The sequence below is a fragment of the Prenolepis imparis genome, unplaced genomic scaffold (genome assembly GCF_030444845.1).
Source record: "Prenolepis imparis isolate NDT839.2.m4 unplaced genomic scaffold, iyPreImpa1.0 SCAF_11, whole genome shotgun sequence".
NCBI lineage: Eukaryota > Metazoa > Arthropoda > Insecta > Hymenoptera > Formicidae > Prenolepis > Prenolepis imparis.
The window spans coordinates 13,376,157-13,400,131 of NW_028141169.1; the positions used below are offsets into that span (position 1 = coordinate 13,376,157).

A 23,975-nucleotide genomic window follows, 5' to 3' on the forward strand; every position below is an offset into this window, starting at 1 on the left:
GCACACGCACATGAAAATTAAATACAAGTAACCTTCACGTGGGACATCTCTCGTAGCTCGTATTATAGTACATCGGTAATGCGTATGCCGGCAATACTGTAACTTTCAACCCTTATTAAGTCAAATAGTACGTAAAAGAAAAATACTTTGTTACAGTGTTTTGGAAAGCTCTCGAGCTAAGCTACAAGAATATGTAATAAAAAATGGGAGTTTCCATTTAAGATTTTTATGTTGACGAGAATAGCATTTTTCAAGGTCATCCCAAGGTCAAATGAATACCATCATCTAATAGATATTTTTAAGCCCTATTCCATGGTGTTAAGCATTTTTCCAATAAATCAAGATTTTTCAAGATTTTTAACCGTTTCCGAACTTTTTGCCAGCACTGTATATACGGCATAATTTTTTTTATTTAATTAATTAGCGCAAATTTTTTAAAATATTTTTATTATAATATTATTATTTTTATAAATTAAAACAAATATTTTGAACAACTGCTGGTAAACAATTTTTATATATAATCATATAATAAATGATTATATATAATTATACAAAACTACATATAAAAATTTCCATACATAATTAGTTATAATTATATGCCATATATAACACAGAAAGATTGCAGACATAATTAAAATCTATAATTATATATAAAACCATTTCACAATATGTAAATTGCATTACTGTGACATTTTAATTATGCGTTTTTTTATTCTATCAATTTGATTTCTGATTTCTACAATATAGAAACCAAATCGATAGATATAGTTATTGTACTTCTTTTTTCTTTTTTAAATATATTTTTTCCATCAGATACTCTTTTTTGTAAGCTATATGTATAGATATAATTCTCACAACTAAACCTAAAACGAGATAAACAGCACGCGTATAAAACGAATATCTATTCGTTATATATAAATTATATACAGAGAGGAGACTGTCAACCGAGCGCAGCGTTATATATACGCAATATTATATGTGTGAGAGTCATTAAGGGAAATCAACTCTGATGAAAGCGTTAATTTGCTAATTAATTTTTAAAATATGAATATGTTATAAAAATTAAAATAATAATATGTCATAAAATTCTTTAAACTCAAAAATATGTAGCGTAAATGTTTTTGAAAGTATTCTTTTCATAAAAGAACTTTTTGCGTTTTCGAAAACAATAACGTTTCTTTGAAGCTCGAAGGATCTCTCAGGTAATGTATTCCTGAACTGTGTTATTGTTTCTGAAAAAGAAAAAATTCTTTGAAGAGCAAACAAATTCCTGTGTCTTATTTTGTCCATTAGTTGTTCCTGACATATGGAAATATAAAGGAAGAGCAGAAGGGGGGAGGGGTTTAGATTTCTAACAAAATACTTTTGTTCAAAAGATGTCCATAGAACATCTAAAGAATGTTTACAATTACACTTTACATACGAAAATAAAGTGTTGCATTTATCGTATACTTATACTCCTCCCTCGAAAACACATACATCTCTTGATATTTTTCGCAAAAATTAGTCGTTTAAACATAAACACGATGAAAACTTTTAAAATAAACATTCATGTATTTTTAATATTCTATGCTTTCAATATTACAATCTTAATCATAAAGTAATTGTAAATCTCTAGGTTTTAGATATCTTTATATGACACAACATCTCTTAAATGAAAAATACTTGCGTAAAATAATTTAAAAAAATATTTTTAAGGAAAAAATATATTTACTACATAATTGTAATATATTTAACAGTTATAATTTTATTTTTTTCCAATTTAATAATTTGAATAATATATTATACGTACCTTATAATGTAATATAATAGCTTTATAATATACATTACACATTACATATAATAGCTTATGGTATACATTACATATAATACACATTACATATAATAGCTTATACACTCCTCACAATAATTAAGGGATCAAGAAAAACTGCCTAAGAAATAAGCAAATTTTAAATAGCTGTAACATTCTTTCAAAAAATGAGAATTGAAATTTTAAAAAAGAGTTTCAAAGCCTGAAATTTCTACTTTTAAAAGATCACAACTGTTTTTCATTTTCTTCAATTCTGGTATTTTTTATATACAGAAAATGACAAACTTAACGAAATGGAAAAATTTCTCCTCACTTTGTAGACGTGTCGCATGCACCAAAAAATAAAATTTTTTGACTTTTTCACGTTAAAGCCTGAAGTTTTCCCTGCAAAATCGTTTTTTAAATTTAAATTTCGTTTGTTCCTTATCAAGTTATCAAGAATTGAAGAGAAAGTGGTCATTTTCACTTTGATCATAACTCCGTTAAAAATCATCGTACAGCAATTTTAAAACTGAATTCTTAAAGCTGAAGCTTTGTTCTATAGTATATGATATAGTGGCCGAATTTTTTTTTAACTCGTGAACTTTTTTACAAATAGGTGAAAATAACGAAAAAATTCTCGAGTTTTCTCTTTTTGTTTAAACTTTGAAAAAAATTACGCAAGGTGACTAAAAAAGTTTTATCGACTGAAACTTTTGTGTCTCTTAGTACCCCAAACTTGACAAAAAATCACAGACTTGCTGTGATAATTTCTTTATAGTGTATATCCGTATATCCAGTGTTTAAAATGATCGATGCGTACAATATGGTAAAAAAACTTGATATGCTTTAATAAAAAAATTTAAAAAAAGTAAAATCCGTGACAGAAAAATCTTTCTCCACTTTCTAATATAATCTTTTAACTGTTTCAACATAAAATTTAGAAAATGTAAAATTGCATATCATTTCCAAAATTACCACCGACATCAGCTTCACTCAAAGCGCAAATCCAATCGTACAACCTCCACATAGGTTTTTTGATTCCTTAATTATTGTGCGGAGTGTAATATACATTATACACATTACATATAACAGCTTATAATATACATAACACATTACATATATAATATAGCTTATAATATACATAACACATTACATATAATAGCTTATAATATACATTACACATTATACATTCATCATCATCATACAGTCCTCATTCTGAAGACTGGTTGAACGCGTATCTCCATCCCTTCCTATCCTGAGCAAATGCATGCATCTCCCTAAAAGTGGATCATCCCATGTCTCTGACTATTTGCGAGCAGTAATCTAGTCTGGGTCTTTCGCTACCTCTCTTTATTCCTGTCTTCGTTTCTAATATATGTCACGAACTAATCCTTCGTGTCTCAACAAGTGTCCTATCATCCTGTACCTTTCCTATTCCTTATCGCATTCCATATACTCCTACCCTCTTTCACTCTTTCTAATACTTCTCAATTAATAACCCTATAATCTATCTATGGTATCCTCATTATGCGCCTGTAACACGACATTTCGAATGATATTAATTTTTTCCTATCCACTTGGCAATTATAGCAGCGTCATGCGGATAATGTTTTGCCAGCATTTGATTTGGTACGTAATGCGTGCCTTCGAATTTACAGAAATAGCGACCTATTTCGCTATTATCGATCCATTTTGGCGTTGTTACAGTTATACGATCTGAAATAAAAAATTATTATAACTACGATCAACAAAATAATAAATGAAATACTAATAATAAATAATTAAATTAAAAAGGGGAATATAAAATAAATGAAGAGAAAATAAAGTAGGTATTATTTTATATCGTGTACAGCTCGTAAAATAAACAAATATAGTTTTAAATGAAGACGCGTCAAATGATATTCATACCTTCGCCAACATAACACAGTTCGTTCCCTTCAATGAAAATAATGTAATGTGTTTGTTGCCTAGTAGCATAAAAATTACAGTGTCTAAAATATATTTGTGTGTTTATATTATGCTTCCAAAAACTATCTATAAACCACGTATGTTTATATCCGCTTCGATGCCATCCGACTATCACTCCAGTACAATTTGTTATTTGACATCTTACGATCATACCAACCGCAAATATTACGTCTTCTGGTCTTGTATTAAACTGCTCTGTACTTTTAATATAAAAGTTGGACTGAAAAGTGTAAAATCTTGATTAATCTTTCTTGTCAAGTAATTTCTAAATAGATTTTTATAGTAATTTAAATTACAGCTATAATTAAATTATAGATAAATTATAATTTGTATGTAGCTGTAATCGTAATGTACGTGTAATCAAACTTTACAGAAATTATTTTTTATTAATATTTTATTTTAATATACAACAAGTGTATAGTGCTAATATATCCTACATCTCTCTCTCTCTCTCTCTCTCTCTCTCTCTCTCTCTCTCTCTCTCTCTCTCTCTCTCTCTCTCTCTCTCTCTCTCTCTCTCTCTCTCTCTCTCTCTCTCTCTCTCTCTCTCTCTCTCTCTCTCTCTCTCTCTCTCTCTTACCGTGTTTCTAGAATTATTTGGAATAATCTGGAGAGGTGCATCAGGTACTTCTGGAACTATAAATAGAGATTTGATAACGTACCACATCTGAAAAAAATAAAGGATTAAACGTGAGCAAAAAGTAGATGTGAATAAAACTTTGATTACAAATGTTTGCTTATAATATATACACACACTCCTTAAAATAATTAAAGAATACAAAAAAATTGTTTAAAAATAGGCAAATCTTATACAGCTGGTACTTTTTGTTTTAAAAAATTAAAATTAAAATTAAAATTAAAAAAATGATTTTAGAGCTTAAAATTTTTACTTTTTTAAAAGCTGTCATAGATGTTTTTCACTTTCTTCAATTCTGGTATTTCTTACATGCAGATAATTACGAATTTAACGAAATAGAAAATTTTCTTCTCACTTTGTGGAAGAGTCGCATGCACAAAAAAATCTAAAAAAATTATTTGACTCTTCTTCGCGTTATAAAGTCTGAAGTTTTCCGTGTAACACCTTTTTTGAAAATTTAAATTTTGATTTTTTCTTATCAAGTTTTCGATAATTGAAGAAAAAATGATCATTTTTTAAAACAAAGTTAAAGCTATTTAAAATTTGCTTACTTTAAGAAAATTTTTTAATCCCTTAATTATTTTGAGAAATGCATAAAAAGGTATTTCTTTGAGTTATGTCAAAATTACATTAATTAGTAATAAAATTAATAAAAATCATATATCAGTAATTGCCAACCTCTGCAGCTCTTATTTCAAGGACTTCTTTAGAATCTGCATACAGTTGCCTAAGCAGCCGTGCTTGATTCACAAGACAATCCGGAAATTTTTTAGAAATTATGCTCAAACATCTTACATTTTCTAAACCCTTCGTGGCACTGTGAACAATATAAAATTAATGTACATACGTATATACATAATAAAAGAAAAACTGTCGAAATTTCAAATATTTCAAAATTTAATAATTATTATACCTACTATTTTGGTTTTCTAAATATACTTATTATACCTACCAAAAATTATTAATTACACCTACTGTTTTGGTTTCCAAAATATATTAATAAGGCGTCTTCCCTTTCTAGTAACTTGCCCTATTATATCGCAACGTAGACCAAGTCTTCTGGCCACGCTATGATATATTATTAGTAAAATTATTTCTTGGCCACGTTTATTTTTTAAGACCTGTACGAGATATTACAATATAGAAATTAATTAGAGCGAGAATATTTTTAATGTATAACAGATATACCATGCCATGCTCACCGCGTACAATATATATATAAACCGTAATTATAACATAATCTATCTACAATAACTTACATTATCTATGCAAATGTTTTTATCATTTCTGTCATGCAATCTGCATGGTCGAAAGTTTAATTTGCCAAATATATATTCCTCGAGTGTATCTATAATCTGCGTCCCTTCTATTTCACTCCAATGGTTTTCGTCAATATTATTGTTTTTCCAATAGAAAAAAGTTTCAGCGGATGTCGAGAATATCGAATGATGAGGATGTTTTTCTTTGAGGCAATTCAATATCTCTAAAGCGATATTATCTAGCGATGCTTTTACACGCGAGTAAAACACATCCTTTTCGGGTTTAATCGCTTGTGCAACAATAGTAGCCATCCGATCCAAAAGATCTTCAGGATATCTAAATTTACTCGACTTCTTTATCATCGAATGTTGCCTCATATAATAAATAAGTTTTAGATTGCAATATCTTTCAGTTAGATCGCAGCCAGTTCTTCTGTAAAATTTACATATTAACTGTGCAATAAGTACATTAGTCTACGAAGTTAATATTATTATAATATATATTAAGAATCCTACTCTGAAGATTGTGTAAGCAAGTAATTAATCTCATCAACGAAGAAACAGTATTTTATGAAATTTTCAGGCTCATTAATTATCTTATCAATGTTATTTTTTAAATGTTGATGTTGATCTAAATGAAATACGTCTTCAAATAGTATTAAATTATCGATTGATTCATTGTCATAATAATGTTTATGAATGATTTGAGACACATAATCTCGTAATTCCTTCAGACAATTTATGCCTGTTTCTATAAAATCTAATTGTAAGTTTATTTCATCCTTTTGTTCGTTCTCTTCAGAGTCCTTTTTCTCATTTTCTTTATACTGTTCGTCATAAACTTTCTTCGCAGAAGGCCATCTGAAAATAATGAAATAGAAAATTTAATAAACCATTGAAAATCATACTAAACAATGCTATTACATAAGTAATACATTTTCAGAGCAATACATTTTTTTAATTGCATAATATTCAAATAATATTAGTCAAAATATAAATTTTTATTTTAATACAGAGAGAATATAGAAAATATAATATATCTTTAATTTTAAATTTCAATTAAATTTTAAACAATACACAATATTAATGGAGAAAACTATATTAACATTATTGCCTTATTATTATGTAACTATAACATATTATTTAATTTTTTAATTTTATATTTGTAAAACAGTTATAGTTTATTAATTAAATTAATAAAATAATAAAATAAAATAATTACATTTATAAAATATAAATAATACAATAATTAAATAAAATAATTAAATTAATAAAATAATAGTGCAAAGTTACTAATTTATATAATACATATTATTATTTTTTATTATATTATATTGTAAGACTTCCATATTCTTAAGCCCGAATTTGATGAAATTTATCTTGCATGTAGCACTTTATTAAATATAATTGAATGACACAAATGCGAATAGAATGTGCGAAAACGTCTAGTTTCCAAATTATTTAAATTTTAATTATCTGGTTAAATAAACAATTTTTAATATTTCTATTTAAAAAGAAATTAAAATTTTCTAAAAGATATAAATTTTTAATTAAAAAAATTTTTCTTATATCGCTTGTCATAAAATTTCTTCACAGAAGACGAAGCATCTAAAATTGAAACAGAAAATATTTCAATAAACTTTTTAAAGTCACATTAAACAGTGCTATTGCCACAATAATAAATTTTCAGAGCAATACATTTCTTAAATTGCACATTCTTAAAGTATTTGTGCAAATATCAATGTTTTAATGTAGAAAATATAAAATATATAATATTCAGTTTTAAATTATAATTAAGTTTTACACTAATAATATAATATATTATTGCAAATAAAAGCATTAAATCAAATAAATATGCAAAATTAATAATTGTTTAATATATTAATTTTTATTATATTATATTATATAAATTATGTTTATATTATATATTATAATTTTTTATTATATCATAGAAATAGACAGGAAAAGGAGCTAATAAAAGCCAAGGCATCGAAACGAGGATGTAAGCAGTTATGTAAAAAAAATTTTTAATTATTAAAGAAAACAAATTTTACTAAATTAAATTGTATTGAATAAATTAAACAATTAAAAGAAATGTTTTGAAGATATCTGCTTGCACTTTATCTTCTCTATGTCATATCTCTTATTAGTCCGTTTTCCTACTTTTTTTTATTGATTATTAAAAATTGTATTAATTATAGATTTTTATCTATTTATTTTATTACGTTATTTATTTTTAATATTTTTTATTTATTTTATTTTTGTAAAATATATTTTTTGCATAAGTAACAGATTTTGTGGTTAATACAAAAAAGTACAACTTTACGCACAAAAAGGATTTACCTGTGAAAAAATATTCTTTCCCAAGGCTCGACGTACTTGATAGTTGAATGAAATTCCTTCCATACAAATCTGAAGCTAATGATATCGTCAATACTGATATCATTGTAGCCGAGAATGAGCTCTATCACATCGCCTGGTAAGCACATTATCGTAGCCATTATGAAAAAAAAAACCGAAGAAGCACAAGAAAATGATATAAATTAAAGTAATCCCTACAAACTATTCGCGTAATTAATTCCTTGCTTTTGAAAGCTCATCAATCTATCACGATACTATTCTTATAGCTCTATCGATTGCACAGATTGCAGAAGTGTGTGTACTTTATGTGTACATTACAGACGTATTTCACATTCTGTCCACCCCATGGATGTAGGAATATCTGGATGGAGCATAAGGTACTTTTTGACCGATGGGGTTGATACTTGAGAAGTGAGGGGAAAATTGGTTATTGGACAAAAACGTCGAATCAGCCAATTCTCGGTTGGTAATTTTCGTTCTTAAAATCATCTTAAATTTATCTTCAGATACTAGCCATCTGAAATGATCCGCACAGTACCTTAAGATTTAAGATAATTTTAAATATAAAATGACATTCGAAAAACATCTTGGTTATATTTGATCACTCATAGCCGCCATCTTGGTTGGCCCGTTTTCGTCTCACGTCTCCGGCTTTACTTCCCCTCTCGTATGCTCCATCCCAGTTATTCTACATCCATGGTCCACCCTTAATTCATCCCCTCTGAATCACACTCTCTGAAATCCCTACCTGAATACCTAAAGGTCTTGGGGTTTTCCAACCATAAAATTTTCGCGTGATGTATTATGCGGACAAAAGAAAAAAGAAACTAGAAAATTAGGAAAGAACACATTTTTCATTCGACATGCGCTTTTAGAAAAGAAAGAATGAGGGCTTCTGCACGCAGGATGCCGAAACACTCTGCTCATAAAACTGAGTTCAATATATTCTCCGAAACGATTTGCGTCGAAGAATTTTACAAGAATGTAGAGCTATTTCTGCAGGTACTTTCCAGAATTTTCGTTTAGAGTTATATTTCTGTGATTAAACATTTTCTTTATATCTTAAAATTTCCAAGTATTTCTCAATTTTTCGAAAAATAATGACTCAAATAAAAAAAAACACACACACATGATCTTCAAAATGATATGACACTCAAGTTTTATTGCCACTTAAGATTTTTGAAGGGGTTACTATCCTTATAAAAGGAATGAAGCAATATACCATTGCATTTATCGTAACTTATACTTGTCCCTCCAAAACAAAATTGATCTCTTTTGGTATTTTTCGCAAAAATTAGTCGTTCACAAAATAAATATGATTTTTAAAATAAACATCCATATATTTTTAATATTCTATGCTTTCAATATTACAATCTTAATACAATCTTACTACAATATTACAATCTTAATGTGGTTGTAAATTTTTAGGTTTTAAGTATCTTTACATGACAACATCTTTTAAATAAAAAATATCTGCGTAAAATATTTAAAAAAAATACTTTTAAATAAAAAAATATTTACTATATAATTGTAATAGTTTACAGTTACAATTTTCATTTTTTTAAATGTGTGTGTGTAATAATTAACATGAAGAATTATACGAATCTTATAATATAATATAATAGCTCTTATTATATAGTATATGTTTAAATATTATACGTCTTACCGTGTTTCTATAATTATAATTAATAAATGTTTTATAATTATTTGGAATATCCTGGAAATATGCAGAAGGTATTATTAGAAACTTAGTATATGTTGTAATAATAGACCACAGCTAAAAAGAAAAGGATATTAAACATGAGCATAAAGTTGATATGAACAGAGATCTGACTACAAATGAATAAAATGAAAGATTGTATAATTCTTTTTGCCTATATACACACTCCTCAAAATTATTAAAGAATAAAAAAAAATTGCTTAAAAAATAGGCAAATCCTAAATAACTGGTTTTTGTTTTAAAAACGCTATAACGAAAGTTATGTTAATCGTCAAAAAAGCGGATGTTTGCGCAATAATTTTATTTGTCTCATATAAGTCATTTTTCACTTTACTCGATAAGTTTGCACACAATTTATTGTCGTAAATTTATTGCCGATAAATATTTTCACAGAGAACTTGTTTTCTTATATTTTATATATTATTTAAAAAAATTTAAACAGGGATGTAATTATAAGAATAAATATTAAACATATAAATAAAAAGAGATTTAGAGATTTGTTTTAAAATTCTTATGTGAATTCGATGTACAATATATATGCATATATAAATCAGTTATTATTATAACTTCCGCAAAATATGTATGCGATCTTTCAAATATTTCAAGCCTTGCCTCATCTCATTACATCGCACGAGAGTCGCGATGCTGAAAGCTGCTTATCTACTAATGTTTCTTCTCGGAATGCGCTTCATAATAAGTTTTTTGTTACATGCTTCAGATTATTTATATTATTGTTCACGACTTATACTGCGATAACTACGTAAGAATGTATGTATACAGCTCGCATAAATTTAAAAAAATACTTAATTTTTTTTTTAAATAGGCAAAATTCAGGCTACTGTTTTTATTAAAAATGAACGAAATTAAAATATAAAAAAAAAGTTTGAAAGCATAAAATCTCTACTTTCGAAAGATGACCACTTTTTTGAGTTTCTGAGAGTTTGGTGATTTTTACATGTAGAAAACTATGAGTTGGATAAAATACGAAATTTTTATTTGACTTTGTGCGGACCTATCACGTATCCAAAAAATTCGACAATTTTCAACTTCCTAATGAGAAAGTTTAAAGCTTTTTTTATAAAATTGTTATTAAAAATTCTTCTAAGACTTTTTTGTTACTGTGTTATGGCGGATTAAATAAGAAATGAGCATTTTGACTTTGATTGCACATAAAACTCCGTTAAAAATCATTGTACCACACAATTCGAAAAACAGATACTTAAAACTGAAACTTTGCTTTATCGAACGATATATAATTGGGAAATTTTTTTTAGAAACATGTAGACTTGAAGAAAATCTCTTTTTTTTACATCGATCATTTCCTTGCGTTTTTAAGATAATTTCTAGTTTTTGATATTTTGTATTTTTTTTATATATAATATTTGCTTCGTTTAAAATTTTTATTTTTATGATAATTTATGCAAAAAAAATAACACAGCTGCTGTTTTACCTCATCTTATTAGAAAAGATATTCAAAATATTCATATCTATGCAGACCCTGCATCTCTGCAAAAAAAATCTTATGCTCTTTCCTCAACTCATTACTGTAATTATTGGAATCATTGCTCCATGAAAAAATTTTCACACAAGTATGGATAAATTAAATTAAATTATAAGACATTGCAAATATCTCAAAAACGATTAATTTGCAGATCCATGTTTGTTAAGACTTCTCGATTTGTTTTTGGACATATTAAATCCTTTTAAAATATTTTACTCTTTTTTTTTAAACACCCTGTATATGTTTATATGTTCCTTTTCCAGTACGCATGCAATACGCAAATAAAAAGTACTATGATCAAATATAAAATCTTTTTTTATTGAATTCCTTTAAGATAATAAATCATGATAAGAAATCATTGATACAAAAGAGCCATAAATCTATATAACGTAAAATAATTATCGTTAACATTAAATAATTATCTACTAACTAAGAAGAGTGTTTTAATTTCATTGTGACATAGGAAATTGATGTAGCTTTTATTTCTTCTATCTTCGACAAAAAAGTGACATGACATAATCTGTAATATTATTTCCAATTAATTTTTCTTATACTTATTTTTCTGTTTCTGTAAGAAAATATTATGTATTGTAAAAGTATTATTTATGCAAAAATTGTGTATTTAAAAACAATTTATTTAAAATTTAACAATTTTATATTTGACAAAAGAAAAATGAAAATATTTAAAATTATAATACATATATAACAATATTACACACAGATAATAATAAATCTTTATTTGTAATATTTATTTATAATTATCATATTAATATTATATTAATATTATATTAATATATATCTAAATTAATAAAAACGGTTATAGTTAATTAAATCATTATTATGGATTTTGCATTAATATATTTAATAAATTATATAAAATAATTAATTTTAATAAGTTATAAATAAATTACTTAAATTTAGTTATATTAATTATTAAGAGAAAACTGCTTTCGAAAATATTTATTTTATATTGTATTATATTGGAAAGTTATTTTTTAAAAGTTATTCTTTACAAAATTAATTGTAATAATTTTGACATTTCGTATGTCGACCAGACGGAAAACAACTTTCAACTAGAATTTCTGAACATCAAAACCATATTAAGACAGATATAGAAACAACTGCTCAGTCATAACTGATCGGTTTGTCATAACTGATAGATTAGAGCTTGAGTTTGGGATGATATGCATATATTAGAGAACAAACCTTGTGAAAATAAAAGATTATTTTCTGAAATGTTGTGTGTCAAAAGACAGAATAACGGCTTGAATTCTCATACGGACATCAAACTTTTTTCGAATTTATTTAAAAAAGACACGAAGAACGACAAGATTGGAGAAAACCAAACACAACCCGACCGCCGGGCAGACCACCTGGTACGCTGGTATGAGAGTTGGACGTCAGGATTCACAAAAGGCAGGAAGAACAGGATTTATCCTAAGATAAGAGGAAGAAAAAAAGACAATAAGAATAAGAATTATCTGTTTATGCAAAAAAGAATTTTAGGATATTAAATATAAGGAATGCACATAATATAATTAAAAATGTGTTTAGATTTAAATGCTTATAAATTTTAAATAATTAATTATTTCCTTTGTTTAACCTTTAATTTATTATTTTATTTTATTTTATTTTATATATTTATAAATAATTGTTTTTATTTTAATATTCTATTAATTATCGTTTCTTTCAGTTATATAAATAAAATTTTTTATTCTATTTTTATTTCTCTTTTGTTTGTGCGTTCAAATATTATAACAAAATAATGTAGAACATTTATAACAATGTATTTTTTACCCATAAAAGAATCTATTTTATTTTAATCTAATTTTTTTATTCCAACTTAATTTGGCCTCTCATCATCATCTTAGCCATTACTTAAAATCACGTTTCTCACATATGGAAGGCGGATGACACGTCTCTAAAAAAAATCGAAATTATAAATAATTCTAATTTATTTGTCAATATTTCCATTTTACAAATGATAAAAAAGATTTTATTGTTAATGAGTCTAAAAAATAAATCATCATTTTTACTTTATTGTAGAAGTTAAGACAAGTGGACAAGCATTAAAATTGTTGGCATTCCTTTAACGCTATTTCATTATGTCAAGAACATATATGTATGTTTGAACCTGAAAGACCCTTCGAGTTTCTAAGAAATCTTTTTGTTTCCAAAAAAAAAGTTTTTTTAAGAGAAAACTACATTCAAAACGTTATACAATAGAGTGTCTCTGAACTTATTGTTAGTGCCAAAACTGACAGCGGCTTTAGCATATAAAAATAAATGAAAATAAATGTCTAATAAACATATGTCCGAATACAAATGGTTTCAGAATTATAGGGTTATTTAGGAAATATATAGTATAATTATAGAAAAACTGCATACTTTATTTTTAAATAACTATATGTTTCTTTATACCAATTATTCTATGCAAAATATTATTAAGGTAAGATATATTATATTTCTTATTTTTCGCTAATCACATCTTATTATACATATATAAGATGTCTTTGAACTCAGTGCCAAAACTGATACAGCTTTTTTAGCACATAAAAAAAACAAATCGAAAATATTAATAAACATATGTCCGAATCCGAATGGTTTCGAAGTTATAGAGTATTAAAGTTGCTTTCGTACGACAATATAAATTGAAATAAATATTATTTAATGTTCTTTATTTTGTTTAAATCTTTACAAAAAGTGCTCAAAAATTCCTCTGTCGATTTCGATACACTTTTTAACACGAATTTAACGACAATATGTTTACTGCATTCTTCTATTCTTCACATATATTTTATTGTATCATTTTATTGTATCATAATAATTAAATGTATTCATTTGTTTAATATATAATCCAAGAGAATACAAAGACTGTGAAAGGTCCTGCATGTACAGACATACATTGGATGAACTCTTGATTGAAGCAGTGAAGGCAAGGCTGGGACTCTACGATTATCGTATACCTGCTAACGAAAGAACAAAAGAGAAGTGGACAAATCTTTAAATTGTTGATCTATTGTCATCTTCTTAACGTTATTATGGACATAGATATTAGACGAAACGCTGGTGTGTATTATCTGAGAGACCCTTCGAGTTTTTAAAGAATTTTTTCGTTTTCGAAAAAGGGACAGTTCTTTTCAAGAGACACGGTATTGTCTTGCGCCAAGTTTAATAAGCGTAGCTTTGCATAGCGACCGCGAGGCATGCCGTGTGTATTATACGCGAGTCGGACAATTGAGAGTATCATATATTTCAGATACGTAATAACGGCTGAAGTTTCTCATTGAACATGGAATGCTTCCCGACAAAAATTGTGTACCTCTTATCATTTCGAAAAACGAAAATAAGACTTCTGATAACAAGTAAAAAGAAAATTTAATATTATCATTTCTTTAACATAATTTATCGCAATCTTTTAATAAACTGCGCACAATAACTTATTAATTAAAAACTACACAGTATAGAATATATATCGAAAATGAATATAAAAATTACAAGATATAAATGCAGAAAAATATTTATTTTTTAATATTTCTTAATTTTATAAAAAAATTCTCCAATTTTATATATTTAGAAAATTATTTTAACTTAACTAACTAACTCTAAGATATGTTTCTTTTTGAGCTTGCAATGCAGGTTAGTATTATTTTTGAGTAAGTTAAATAAATATATACTACAAAAGAGAATGAGAGAGATATCCATAAAAAAAACTTGCCTTATTAGAAAAAAGGTAAAAAAAGCGCCAAGTTTACGCTCCATGTAAAAAAGTGTTATAAAAAAACAGTGTGTTTTAAAGTAAACTTGTGTTATAAAATTAATATTTAAAAAAAAATAATGATATCAAAAAGTTGCGCCAAATAAATAAAAATTTATACAAAAAAATTGAAAATTAAAAACTTATACAAAAATTAAAAATTAATACAATATAAAAAGAAGTAAAAAAATTGTAGTTAAAAAATCTTGGCGCTGCTATTGGATATTGCAACAAGAAGAACAACAGCCCGAAATATTACAAAATAATACACTCGGCAAAAAAAAACCGGTGCACTTAAAAAGTAGTAAAAAATTATGAAAGTTCAAGAATTTATAACTCAGCTAATAATTATGATATCAAGGTGTTTAAAAAACGAAAATAAAGCTTGAAGTTTGTAACTTTTAACGATTCTTTTCTTTCTTTTCTTTTTTTTTTACACGAGAAAATCCTCATGGTCTTGTCCTACGTCAACTGATTCACGCCGTGCATTTCAGAAAAGTGGACCTTCTATTTATCGTTTTTGCAGGTTCTCACTCTATCATTTGTTATTGCAAAACTGATCATTCCACGTAATCGACACTAAAATTTTCTCAAGTTACAGGCTTCAAGCTTCATTTTCGTTTTTAAACACCTCAATATCATAATTATTAGCTGAATTATAAATTCTTGAACTTTCACAATTTTTTACTACTTTTCAAGTGTACCGTTTTTTTTTTGCCGAGTGTATAATATTCACCGATGAATGTTTATTCACTTGGGAGGATCTTTTCAACACTCACAATTATCACATCTGGTCCTAAGACAATTCTCACGAATATATGATCAATAATTTCTAACATATGTAGATTTAAAATTAATTTATGAGCACAGATCTATTAGATGACGTATTAATAATATATTTTATAAGATATTTTGTTTTCTTTTTATTCTATGTTTTTAAGCGTTTTTTATAAATTGATAGAATAATATAAATTCACACACACAGTATCTTATTTTATTTTAAACCGTTCGAAGTATCTGCCATGATAAATAGTAAAAGCTATTAAAATTTTTTGGAAAATATATATTTAAAAAATTTATAACAACTTATTTTTATTTTTCTCCATAAAAGTATTTTTTATCCATAAAAGAATTTATTTTATTTTAACCTTATTTTTTTATTCTAACTTAATATGGCCTTTCATCATCTTATCAATTATTCAAAATCACATTACTCATTGTCAGATATGGAAGCCAAATGATAAAATTAACACGTCTCTAAGAAAAATCAAAATTTTAAATAATTCAAATTTATTTATCAATATATCAATTTTACAAATAATAAGAAAGATTTTAGTAAGTCTGAAAAATAAATCATTATTTACTTCATCATAGAAATTAAGAAAAATGGACAAATCTTAAAATTGTTGATTTATTGTCATTCTCTTAACGCTATCTCATTATGTCAAGGACATACATGTGTATGTACTTGAAAGACAATTCGAGTTTCTAACAAGGGACATTCGGCAACTCAAAAATTTTTAAAAATCTAAAACTTTGCATAATTATAGTGTAGTAGGGTCTAATAACGAAACGAGTTTTTGTTGGTGCTAAAAAACAGTTTTAAAGGTGAAAACAACTCCGTGAAGAAAATCGATTTTTACATTCTGAAGCGAATATCATCGAAATGAAAAGAATTATAAAAAAATCGTTTAAAGTTTTGGCTTCAAATGTACTTTACAATGGTGTATTTGGATTTTTTAAAATGATAAATAATTTTTAAAAATACTCCAACCACTTATTTTTTTAAAAATATTTTCAAAAAATTGTCATATTATATTAAAGCTCATGTTGCGCCAAATTCAACCATATATAATAAAGTTATGTTGTGAAAATTAATATTCTTGAGAAATAAAATAAAGACGCACGCGCTACCTACTAATTTTATTTCTTTGCTGTTTTATGACGACTTTTTTTTATTTTCTTCTAATTTAATTTTTGCAATACATGATAACATGATAACATGAGTACATGATGCTAAATATTAATAACATTTGTATTTGTAATACGTATCTTATAATCTTTCTATACTAATATGATTTATACTGTAATCTTTCTATACTACATACATTATATTATAATAATACAAAAAATGGAAAGAGAATCTGGTAATAGTTAAAATAATATTAAAAATTATAATTTTGAACGATTTTTAATTTTAAAATAATATTTCGCAAATTAAATTTCAATTCAAGATATAGGAGTATAATAATATTTGCAAAATGTTTAAATGTTTTTTAAAATTTTTTCCTTCAACAAAAATTAAATTAAATTAAATTAATTTTAAAATTAAATAAAATTAATTATCAAAATATTATTTATTCTATGTAATTCTCTTACAATAATAATAATATTTAAAGAAATGTCCAAAACAAAAATATTCTTTGCACCATGTTTGCATGATGTTCTTAAAAATAACATAAATAACAAAAATTTATATTGGATTATCAAACTTTTCAGGTTGGAATATTCATTTGATAGATATTCACATTTTGGACCAACTATATTTAAATACATTTTGAAATCTTAAAGAAGAAAGTTAATTATGTGTTAAACTTTGTAGTTTTGTAATATTATTACGTGCATGTAAATATGTCATAATTATTTAAAATAATATTATCAGAAAAACAATGAATAAAATTTTTCCAAATTTTTCCAAATTCTATAATAATCCCTTCAACGCTTGGCATATATAACAGAAGAATTTATTTTTAGAACTTTGTAGAAAAACTGAAATAAATTAGTTTTAAAAAACTAAATAATGATTATAATTATTATTTAATATTTATTATGATTATAATTATTTTAATAAATATTAGGTGTACAACTTTGCTTCCGCCGTTTTCCTATAGATAGCTTTAGCGGTAAGTAGTGGTCGAAATAAATAGATCATAGACGTCATGCAATAAACTTGGGCATCTGTCAACATAACCTCATAGAAACATTAGTCGATTTGTGTCTGCATCATAAAGTTATTCTCGATTGAAAATGTCAGTTTACGAGCCAAATTCTCGTCATTTGCGGGAGGTTTTAATTTTCTGCTTCAATATGAAGAAATCTGCGGCTGAGGCTCATCGAATGCTCTCAAATACTTATGGTGAGGCCGCTATTAGTGAAAGAACGTGTCGTGAGTGGTTTCAACGCTTCAAGAACGGTGATTTTCACGTCGAAGACCGGCATAGCGGTGGAAGAGAGAAGGTTTTCGAAGATGCAGAATTGGAGGCATTATTTAATGAAGACTTGAGTCAAAGTCAAAAAGAATTGACACGATCATTGGGAGTGACTCAACAAGCAATTTCAAAACGCCTCAAAGACATGGGAATGATTCAGAAGCAAGGAAATTGGGTGCCGTACGAGTTGAAACCGAGAGATGTTGAATGGCGTTTGTTTGCTTGTGAACAGTTGCTTGAAAGACGGAAGGGATTTCTGCATCGCATTGTGACTGGGGACGAAAAATGGGTTCATTACGATAACCCCAAGCGCAGAAAATTATGGGGATATCCCGGCCATGCTTCCACGGCCAAACCGAATAACCTCCCGCAAATGACGAGAATTTGGCTCGTAAACTGACATTTTCAATCGAGAATAACTTTATGATGCAGACACAAATCGACTAATGTTTCTATGGGGTTATGTTGACAGATGCCCAAGTTTATTGCATGACGTCTATGATCTATTTATTTCGACCACTACTTACCGCTAAAGCTATCTATAGGAAAACGGCGGAAGCAAAGTTGTACACCTAATATATAAATATATTATTATTATTAATTTAATATTTAATATTTTCATAATTATTAATTATTATTATTTTATAATAGTTTTTCTCTTATGCCAAAAAATTCCCAATTAATATACATAATAAATATATATACGCAAAATTATAAGAGCATCTACTATTTCATGTATGTGTGTGTGTGTGTGTGTGTGTTCCCTTTCCCATTTTCGTTTCTTTTTGTGCATAATCACGTGACAACTACATAGAAATCGGGAAGGACAAAATCTTAGGGTCTGCTCACTCACAATCTGGTCAGTCTGCTTTGGTATACAGTTCAGAATAAAGATGGATATAGTGTGAAGAACTTGTGTAATTGTACAGTAGAGGCAAACGCGTAGAGACTCTATTACAGTAGATTTCATATACCTTCAGTAAATTATTTACAAACAATAATTTTTCGCGATCATATTAAATTACATTTTCGTGTATGTGTTTTATTAATTTATTTTTTATTATGGATATGATAACGAGATTTCCAGCAGAATTGCAAGCCATCATTCTGAGTTATAAAGATATTAGTATTGAAGATATAATTAACTTCAGATTGACGTGCAAACAATTCCGGATGGCAGCTCAATACGAGAAGTATTGGGAAAAGAAATTTTTACAAAGGTAAGTCTTTGTAATTCTTTTGTAATTTTCATCTTTGCAATTAATCTATCACATAATGTATCACTTCTGTAAAAGATATTTTTTAGAGAAATAAAATAATTAAAAAATATAAAGATATAACGTAATAAAATAGAAGCTGATGAAAAAGGCTCTAATAACAAAAATAGATGCAAATTATTTTTAATAAATTCAATTCAATTTAGTTAAATTAATTTTATTTTAAATGAAATTAAAGGAGAAATTTTGTCGAAATTTTTTTTTTTTTTTTTGAGAATTACTGCTCCGCCCTGTTATCTACATTTTGGAGACTAACTCTCCCCAAGTAACGAAAGTAGTCATTTTGATGTGACAACAAACTCATAATAATGAAAATGTTATAAATAAAAATATATAATATAAATATAATAAATATAATAAAATCTTAACAATTAAACATTTTTATTTTATTATTTAATTTGCTAAATTAATCTGTTTTGTAAATATAGTGTGAAAGTACACAAAAGAATATTTTTCTTGATTACATAAGAAAATTTGCTTGAATGAAATCATTTTATATATAGTTTAATAGAGAATAATATTAATCTTATTATTTAAAAATAATTTTCTTGAATAGAAAAGAAAAAATATTGAGTAGAAAATAACATATATTCATATAAAAGAATATATTATTCATTTTTATATCTTTCAGATGACGATTATAATATTGAAATAAGACTATAATATTGTTGAAATTTAAGATTTAACAAATTCTCATAAGAAGATTATACATATTATTGTTGCGTATATATGAGTATATAATTGTTAATTTGACACTTCCTTTCTTTCTGTAACCATAAATAATTCGTTATTGTCATTAAATAAATCTTATTGTTATTAAATAAATCTGGAAATACTGCTTTGTTCACTATGTTTTTACCGTTATTATGTATATTCTTACAATTAGTGTAAAGTTATATCATAATTTAAAATAAAATTGAAGATTATATATTGTACATTTTCTGAATTAAGACAAAAAGATTGATATTTCGCCCGCAATTTATACTTTGAATATTATGCATTTAAAAAAATTTATTACTCTAAAAATTTATTACTGATACAAAAGAGTAATGTTTAGTGTGATTTATAAGAAATTTTTATTTTTATTATATTACAATATTATTTGTTCCAATTTTAGATGGCCTTTTGCGAAAAAACTTTTCGACAAGAAACCTAAGGAGAATGAGCAGAAAGAGTCTGAGAGCGGACAAAAAGAAGAACAAAATTTTATTTGTAAAAGCTTATTTGTGAAAACAGGAATAAATTTTGCGCGACAATTACAATGTTACAGATCTGAACTACTTCATAAACATTATGATAACAATAATTTAATAGATAATTCTATAAGTTTCAAACAAGTATTTCAGTTAGATGAACATTTAAATGAAATACTTTCTAACCCTGAAAATTTCATAAATAATTCTTTCTTCATTGATGAGATTAGAAGCTTGCTAGCGCAATCTTCAAGGTAGGATTTAATATAAATATAAAGTGCTATGAATATCACAGATAAATATATAATTATTTAATACAGTTAATATGTAAATTTTTCAGAAGAACTGATTGCGATCTAACAGAAAGATATTACAATAAAAAAATGTTATACTATTTGAGGCAATGTTTCATGAGGGAGAAATGGGAAAAATTTAAAGCACAACCTCAAAGAAAGCAGCTTTTGGAACGGGCTGCTACTATTTTTGCTCAATGGTTTCAACCCGAAAAAGATATATTGTACTCCTGCATAAAGGAATCACTAAATACTATAGCACAAGAAGTATTGAATCACCTTAAAAAACAAAATCCCGACCATTCCATATTCTCGACGTCCACTGAAAATTTTTCCTATTGGGAAAACAATAACATCGATGATAATCATTGGAACGAAGAAGAAGGAATACAGATTTTATATGCAGTCAGAGAATATATTTATAAAGAATTTCGATCAAGCATATCGAGAAAGATAGATTTGGAAATCATATGTATAGATAATGTAAATAATTTTATAGATTATAATATATAATAATTATGTGGTTAATTATGTTAGGCATGATTATGTGTTTGTTATATATGTTTTAAAAATATTATTGCTCTAATTAATATTTGTATTTTATCTTTTGATACAGGTCTTAAAAAATAAATATGGCCAAGAAATTCTTATATCAATAATATATCATAGTGTGGCCAGAAGACTTGGATTACGTTGCGATGTAAGAAGGCAGCTAGGTCTACGCCATTCCTGTGTAGTTTGGAAGCCAAAATAGTATGTATAATATTTGATTTGAATTATTTTATATTTGAAATAAATCTTTCAGCAATTTTACCCTTATCACACACACACACACATATATAATTTTTTCTTATTTACAGTGTCGCGAAAAACCCAAACGATGATAGATGTTTCAATACAAGATTTAACATTCGTCCTCCCAGGGAAGATTGGTGTAGAGATAGAGTTAGAGAACAACCCGATGTAATAACACCTAAAGAGGTAGGCAATTATTCATGATATTTTGATTTTTATTAATTCTAACACTCGTTAATGGATAACCTTGTAACCTTGACAAAAATATGAGTCAAAAATATGAGAGCTCTGTTTACATGTTTTTTTTTTCTTTTTTAGACTATGGTGAAGCTAGTATTGTATAAAGTAGCTGAAAATTCAAAATGGCAAAATCATACTATGATGGTTGTGCCACAGGAAATGTATGAATACAGATGGTATTTAGGAAAGGTATGTTAACATTATACATACTATATATATTAATATATAATAATAATAAAAAAAATTTTTTCCGAAATCTTTCTTTCTGATAACACATATAATTATACATATACGAATTATATAATTATCTATAATTTAATTAGTTGTAATTTAATTCTTTTTGCAAATGTTCATTTAGGAATTATTTGACAAGAAATAACAATTAAAGTTTGATCTTACATTTTTCAGACCAGCCATCAATTTGAAAATACAGAACAATCAAATGTAAGGCCGGAAGAAGTAAAATTTGCGGTTGGAATGATCGTAACTCACAATAAAAATAAATATGATAAATATGCAGACACACCTTATTCTACCGGCGTAATAATTGGATGGCACAAATATGCAGACAGATGTAATGTTAAGTACTCCAAAAACGTAACATTGTCCCCTGTTTTGCCGTTGAAGACCTACACTAATTTCAACGATACCGAGCAACAAGCACATTATCTAATTCTTACAGAAAAGAACGAAATATGTTACGTAGCAGAAGGTATGAATATCATTAGAGAAATGCATCTTTATTTTAAATTATACTTCTTTAGTCTGCAATCTTTCTTTTAGTACATAATGTAAAAGATTATTTTATCTTCTTTTGGTTCATTTTGTTCCGTTTTCATAAATTTAATTATTTTATATATATTTTAACTATTATACTTTTTTAATTTTCTTATTTTATTTATTATTTACTTTATCTCAGTTATCATTAATTTATTTTTTATTTTCGTTTTTTAATTTAGACGATATAACGTTAACAACTCCGAAATGCATCGACAATAGCGAAATAGGACGTTATTTTTGTAAATACGAAGACACCCATTACGTACCGAACAAAATGCTGTCAAGACTTTACCCACAGGATGCCGCTGTAACTGCCAAGACAATAAGCTCAGAATATTATCAAAATTATTAATATACATGTACTACATTGTATTTATATTATAAGATATAGGGTATTGATATTATTTATATTATTAAATATTATAATATATTATAAATGTATTATGTATATGTAATATATTATAAATGTATTATATTATTTATTTATTTAAGCGACAAATATTTATACCATTTATGTCATATTATATTTTATATACGATACATAAATCATGTAAATTGCAAAAAAAATAAAAATTATGACTAAAATATTACAATTATATATTAATACCTAAATATATTTTACTTGAAAATATTTTATTCGAAAATATTTTTTTAAATATTTTATTTTTTATTTTAAGAAATTTTGTTATATATGAAAGATACCTATAATCTAAAGACTTACAACAACACGATTAAATTGAAAGCTGAAATATTAAAAATAAAACTATAAAAAATGTACCGCTAAATAAAAATTTTGCGTTAAGTTTTATATTTTTACACTACACTATGAAGAAACATACAAGAATACTCATCTATACTAAACGTATAGACTGATAGAAGTTTGTTCATTTGAAGATACACTATATCCAGTATATAGCCATTCTCTGCGAAGCTTTGCATCCGAATAAGCAACTAATGTAATGTACTTAAATGCGATGATAATGTAATTGATAATTGATTGCAGCAGCTCGTACATCCGCAGCTATCCCACAATCAGTTGACTAATTGCAACAATGATTGAAAATAATCTTTCGTGGTCCAGGTAAATCACGACATAAAAAAACTTACCTTTTTAAAAAAAGGTAAAAAAAGGGCGCCAAGTGAAAGTGTTACATAGAAAACAGTATTATTTTTAAATTATTGTAAAAAACTGT

General features: G+C 26.3%; 2 protein-coding genes across 2 annotated transcripts; one reads left to right on the forward strand and one right to left on the reverse strand.

Moving 5' to 3' along the window:
- Positions 1–1,727: 1,727 nt before the first annotated feature.
- On the reverse strand, positions 1,728–8,353 carry LOC145942891 (F-box only protein 21-like). The gene is made up of 8 exons (XM_083050055.1): positions 8,000–8,353; positions 6,173–6,517; positions 5,657–6,089; positions 5,373–5,518; positions 5,076–5,214; positions 4,341–4,427; positions 3,701–3,980; positions 1,728–3,508 (listed from the first exon to the last, which is right to left on the reverse strand). The coding sequence occupies exons 1-8, from the start codon at positions 8,155–8,157 to the stop codon at positions 3,351–3,353; spliced, it is 1,746 nt and encodes a 581-aa protein (XP_082906181.1). The 5' UTR covers positions 8,158–8,353; the 3' UTR covers positions 1,728–3,350.
- A 10,919-nt stretch (positions 8,354–19,272) lies between these two features.
- Positions 19,273–23,134, forward strand: LOC145942972 (F-box only protein 21-like). Its single transcript, XM_083050153.1, has 7 exons — positions 19,273–19,424; positions 20,599–20,928; positions 21,015–21,450; positions 21,584–21,667; positions 22,081–22,191; positions 22,411–22,714; positions 22,962–23,134. The coding sequence occupies exons 1-7, from the start codon at positions 19,273–19,275 to the stop codon at positions 23,132–23,134; spliced, it is 1,590 nt and encodes a 529-aa protein (XP_082906279.1).
- The last annotated feature ends 841 nt before the right edge of the window (positions 23,135–23,975 follow it).

Bases quoted from the DNA above. Each gene is read 5' to 3' on its own strand.
- LOC145942891 (XM_083050055.1), bottom strand. From the start codon at position 8,157: ATGGCTACGATAATGTGCTTACCAGGCGATGTGATAGAGCTCATTCTC. The intron at 6,518-7,999 runs GTAAATCCTTTT...CATTATTTTCAG, and splicing joins GAAAGAATATTTTTTCACAG to ATGGCCTTCTGCGAAGAAAG. The intron at 3,509-3,700 runs GTATGAATATCA...TTTTTATTTCAG, and splicing joins ACTGTGTTATGTTGGCGAAG to ATCGTATAACTGTAACAACG.
- LOC145942972 (XM_083050153.1), top strand. From the start codon at position 19,273: ATGATAACGAGATTTCCAGCAGAATTGCAAGCCATCATTCTGAGTTAT. The intron at 20,929-21,014 runs GTAGGATTTAAT...TAAATTTTTCAG, and splicing joins TTGCTAGCGCAATCTTCAAG to AAGAACTGATTGCGATCTAA. The intron at 21,451-21,583 runs GTAAATAATTTT...CTTTTGATACAG, and splicing joins AAATCATATGTATAGATAAT to GTCTTAAAAAATAAATATGG.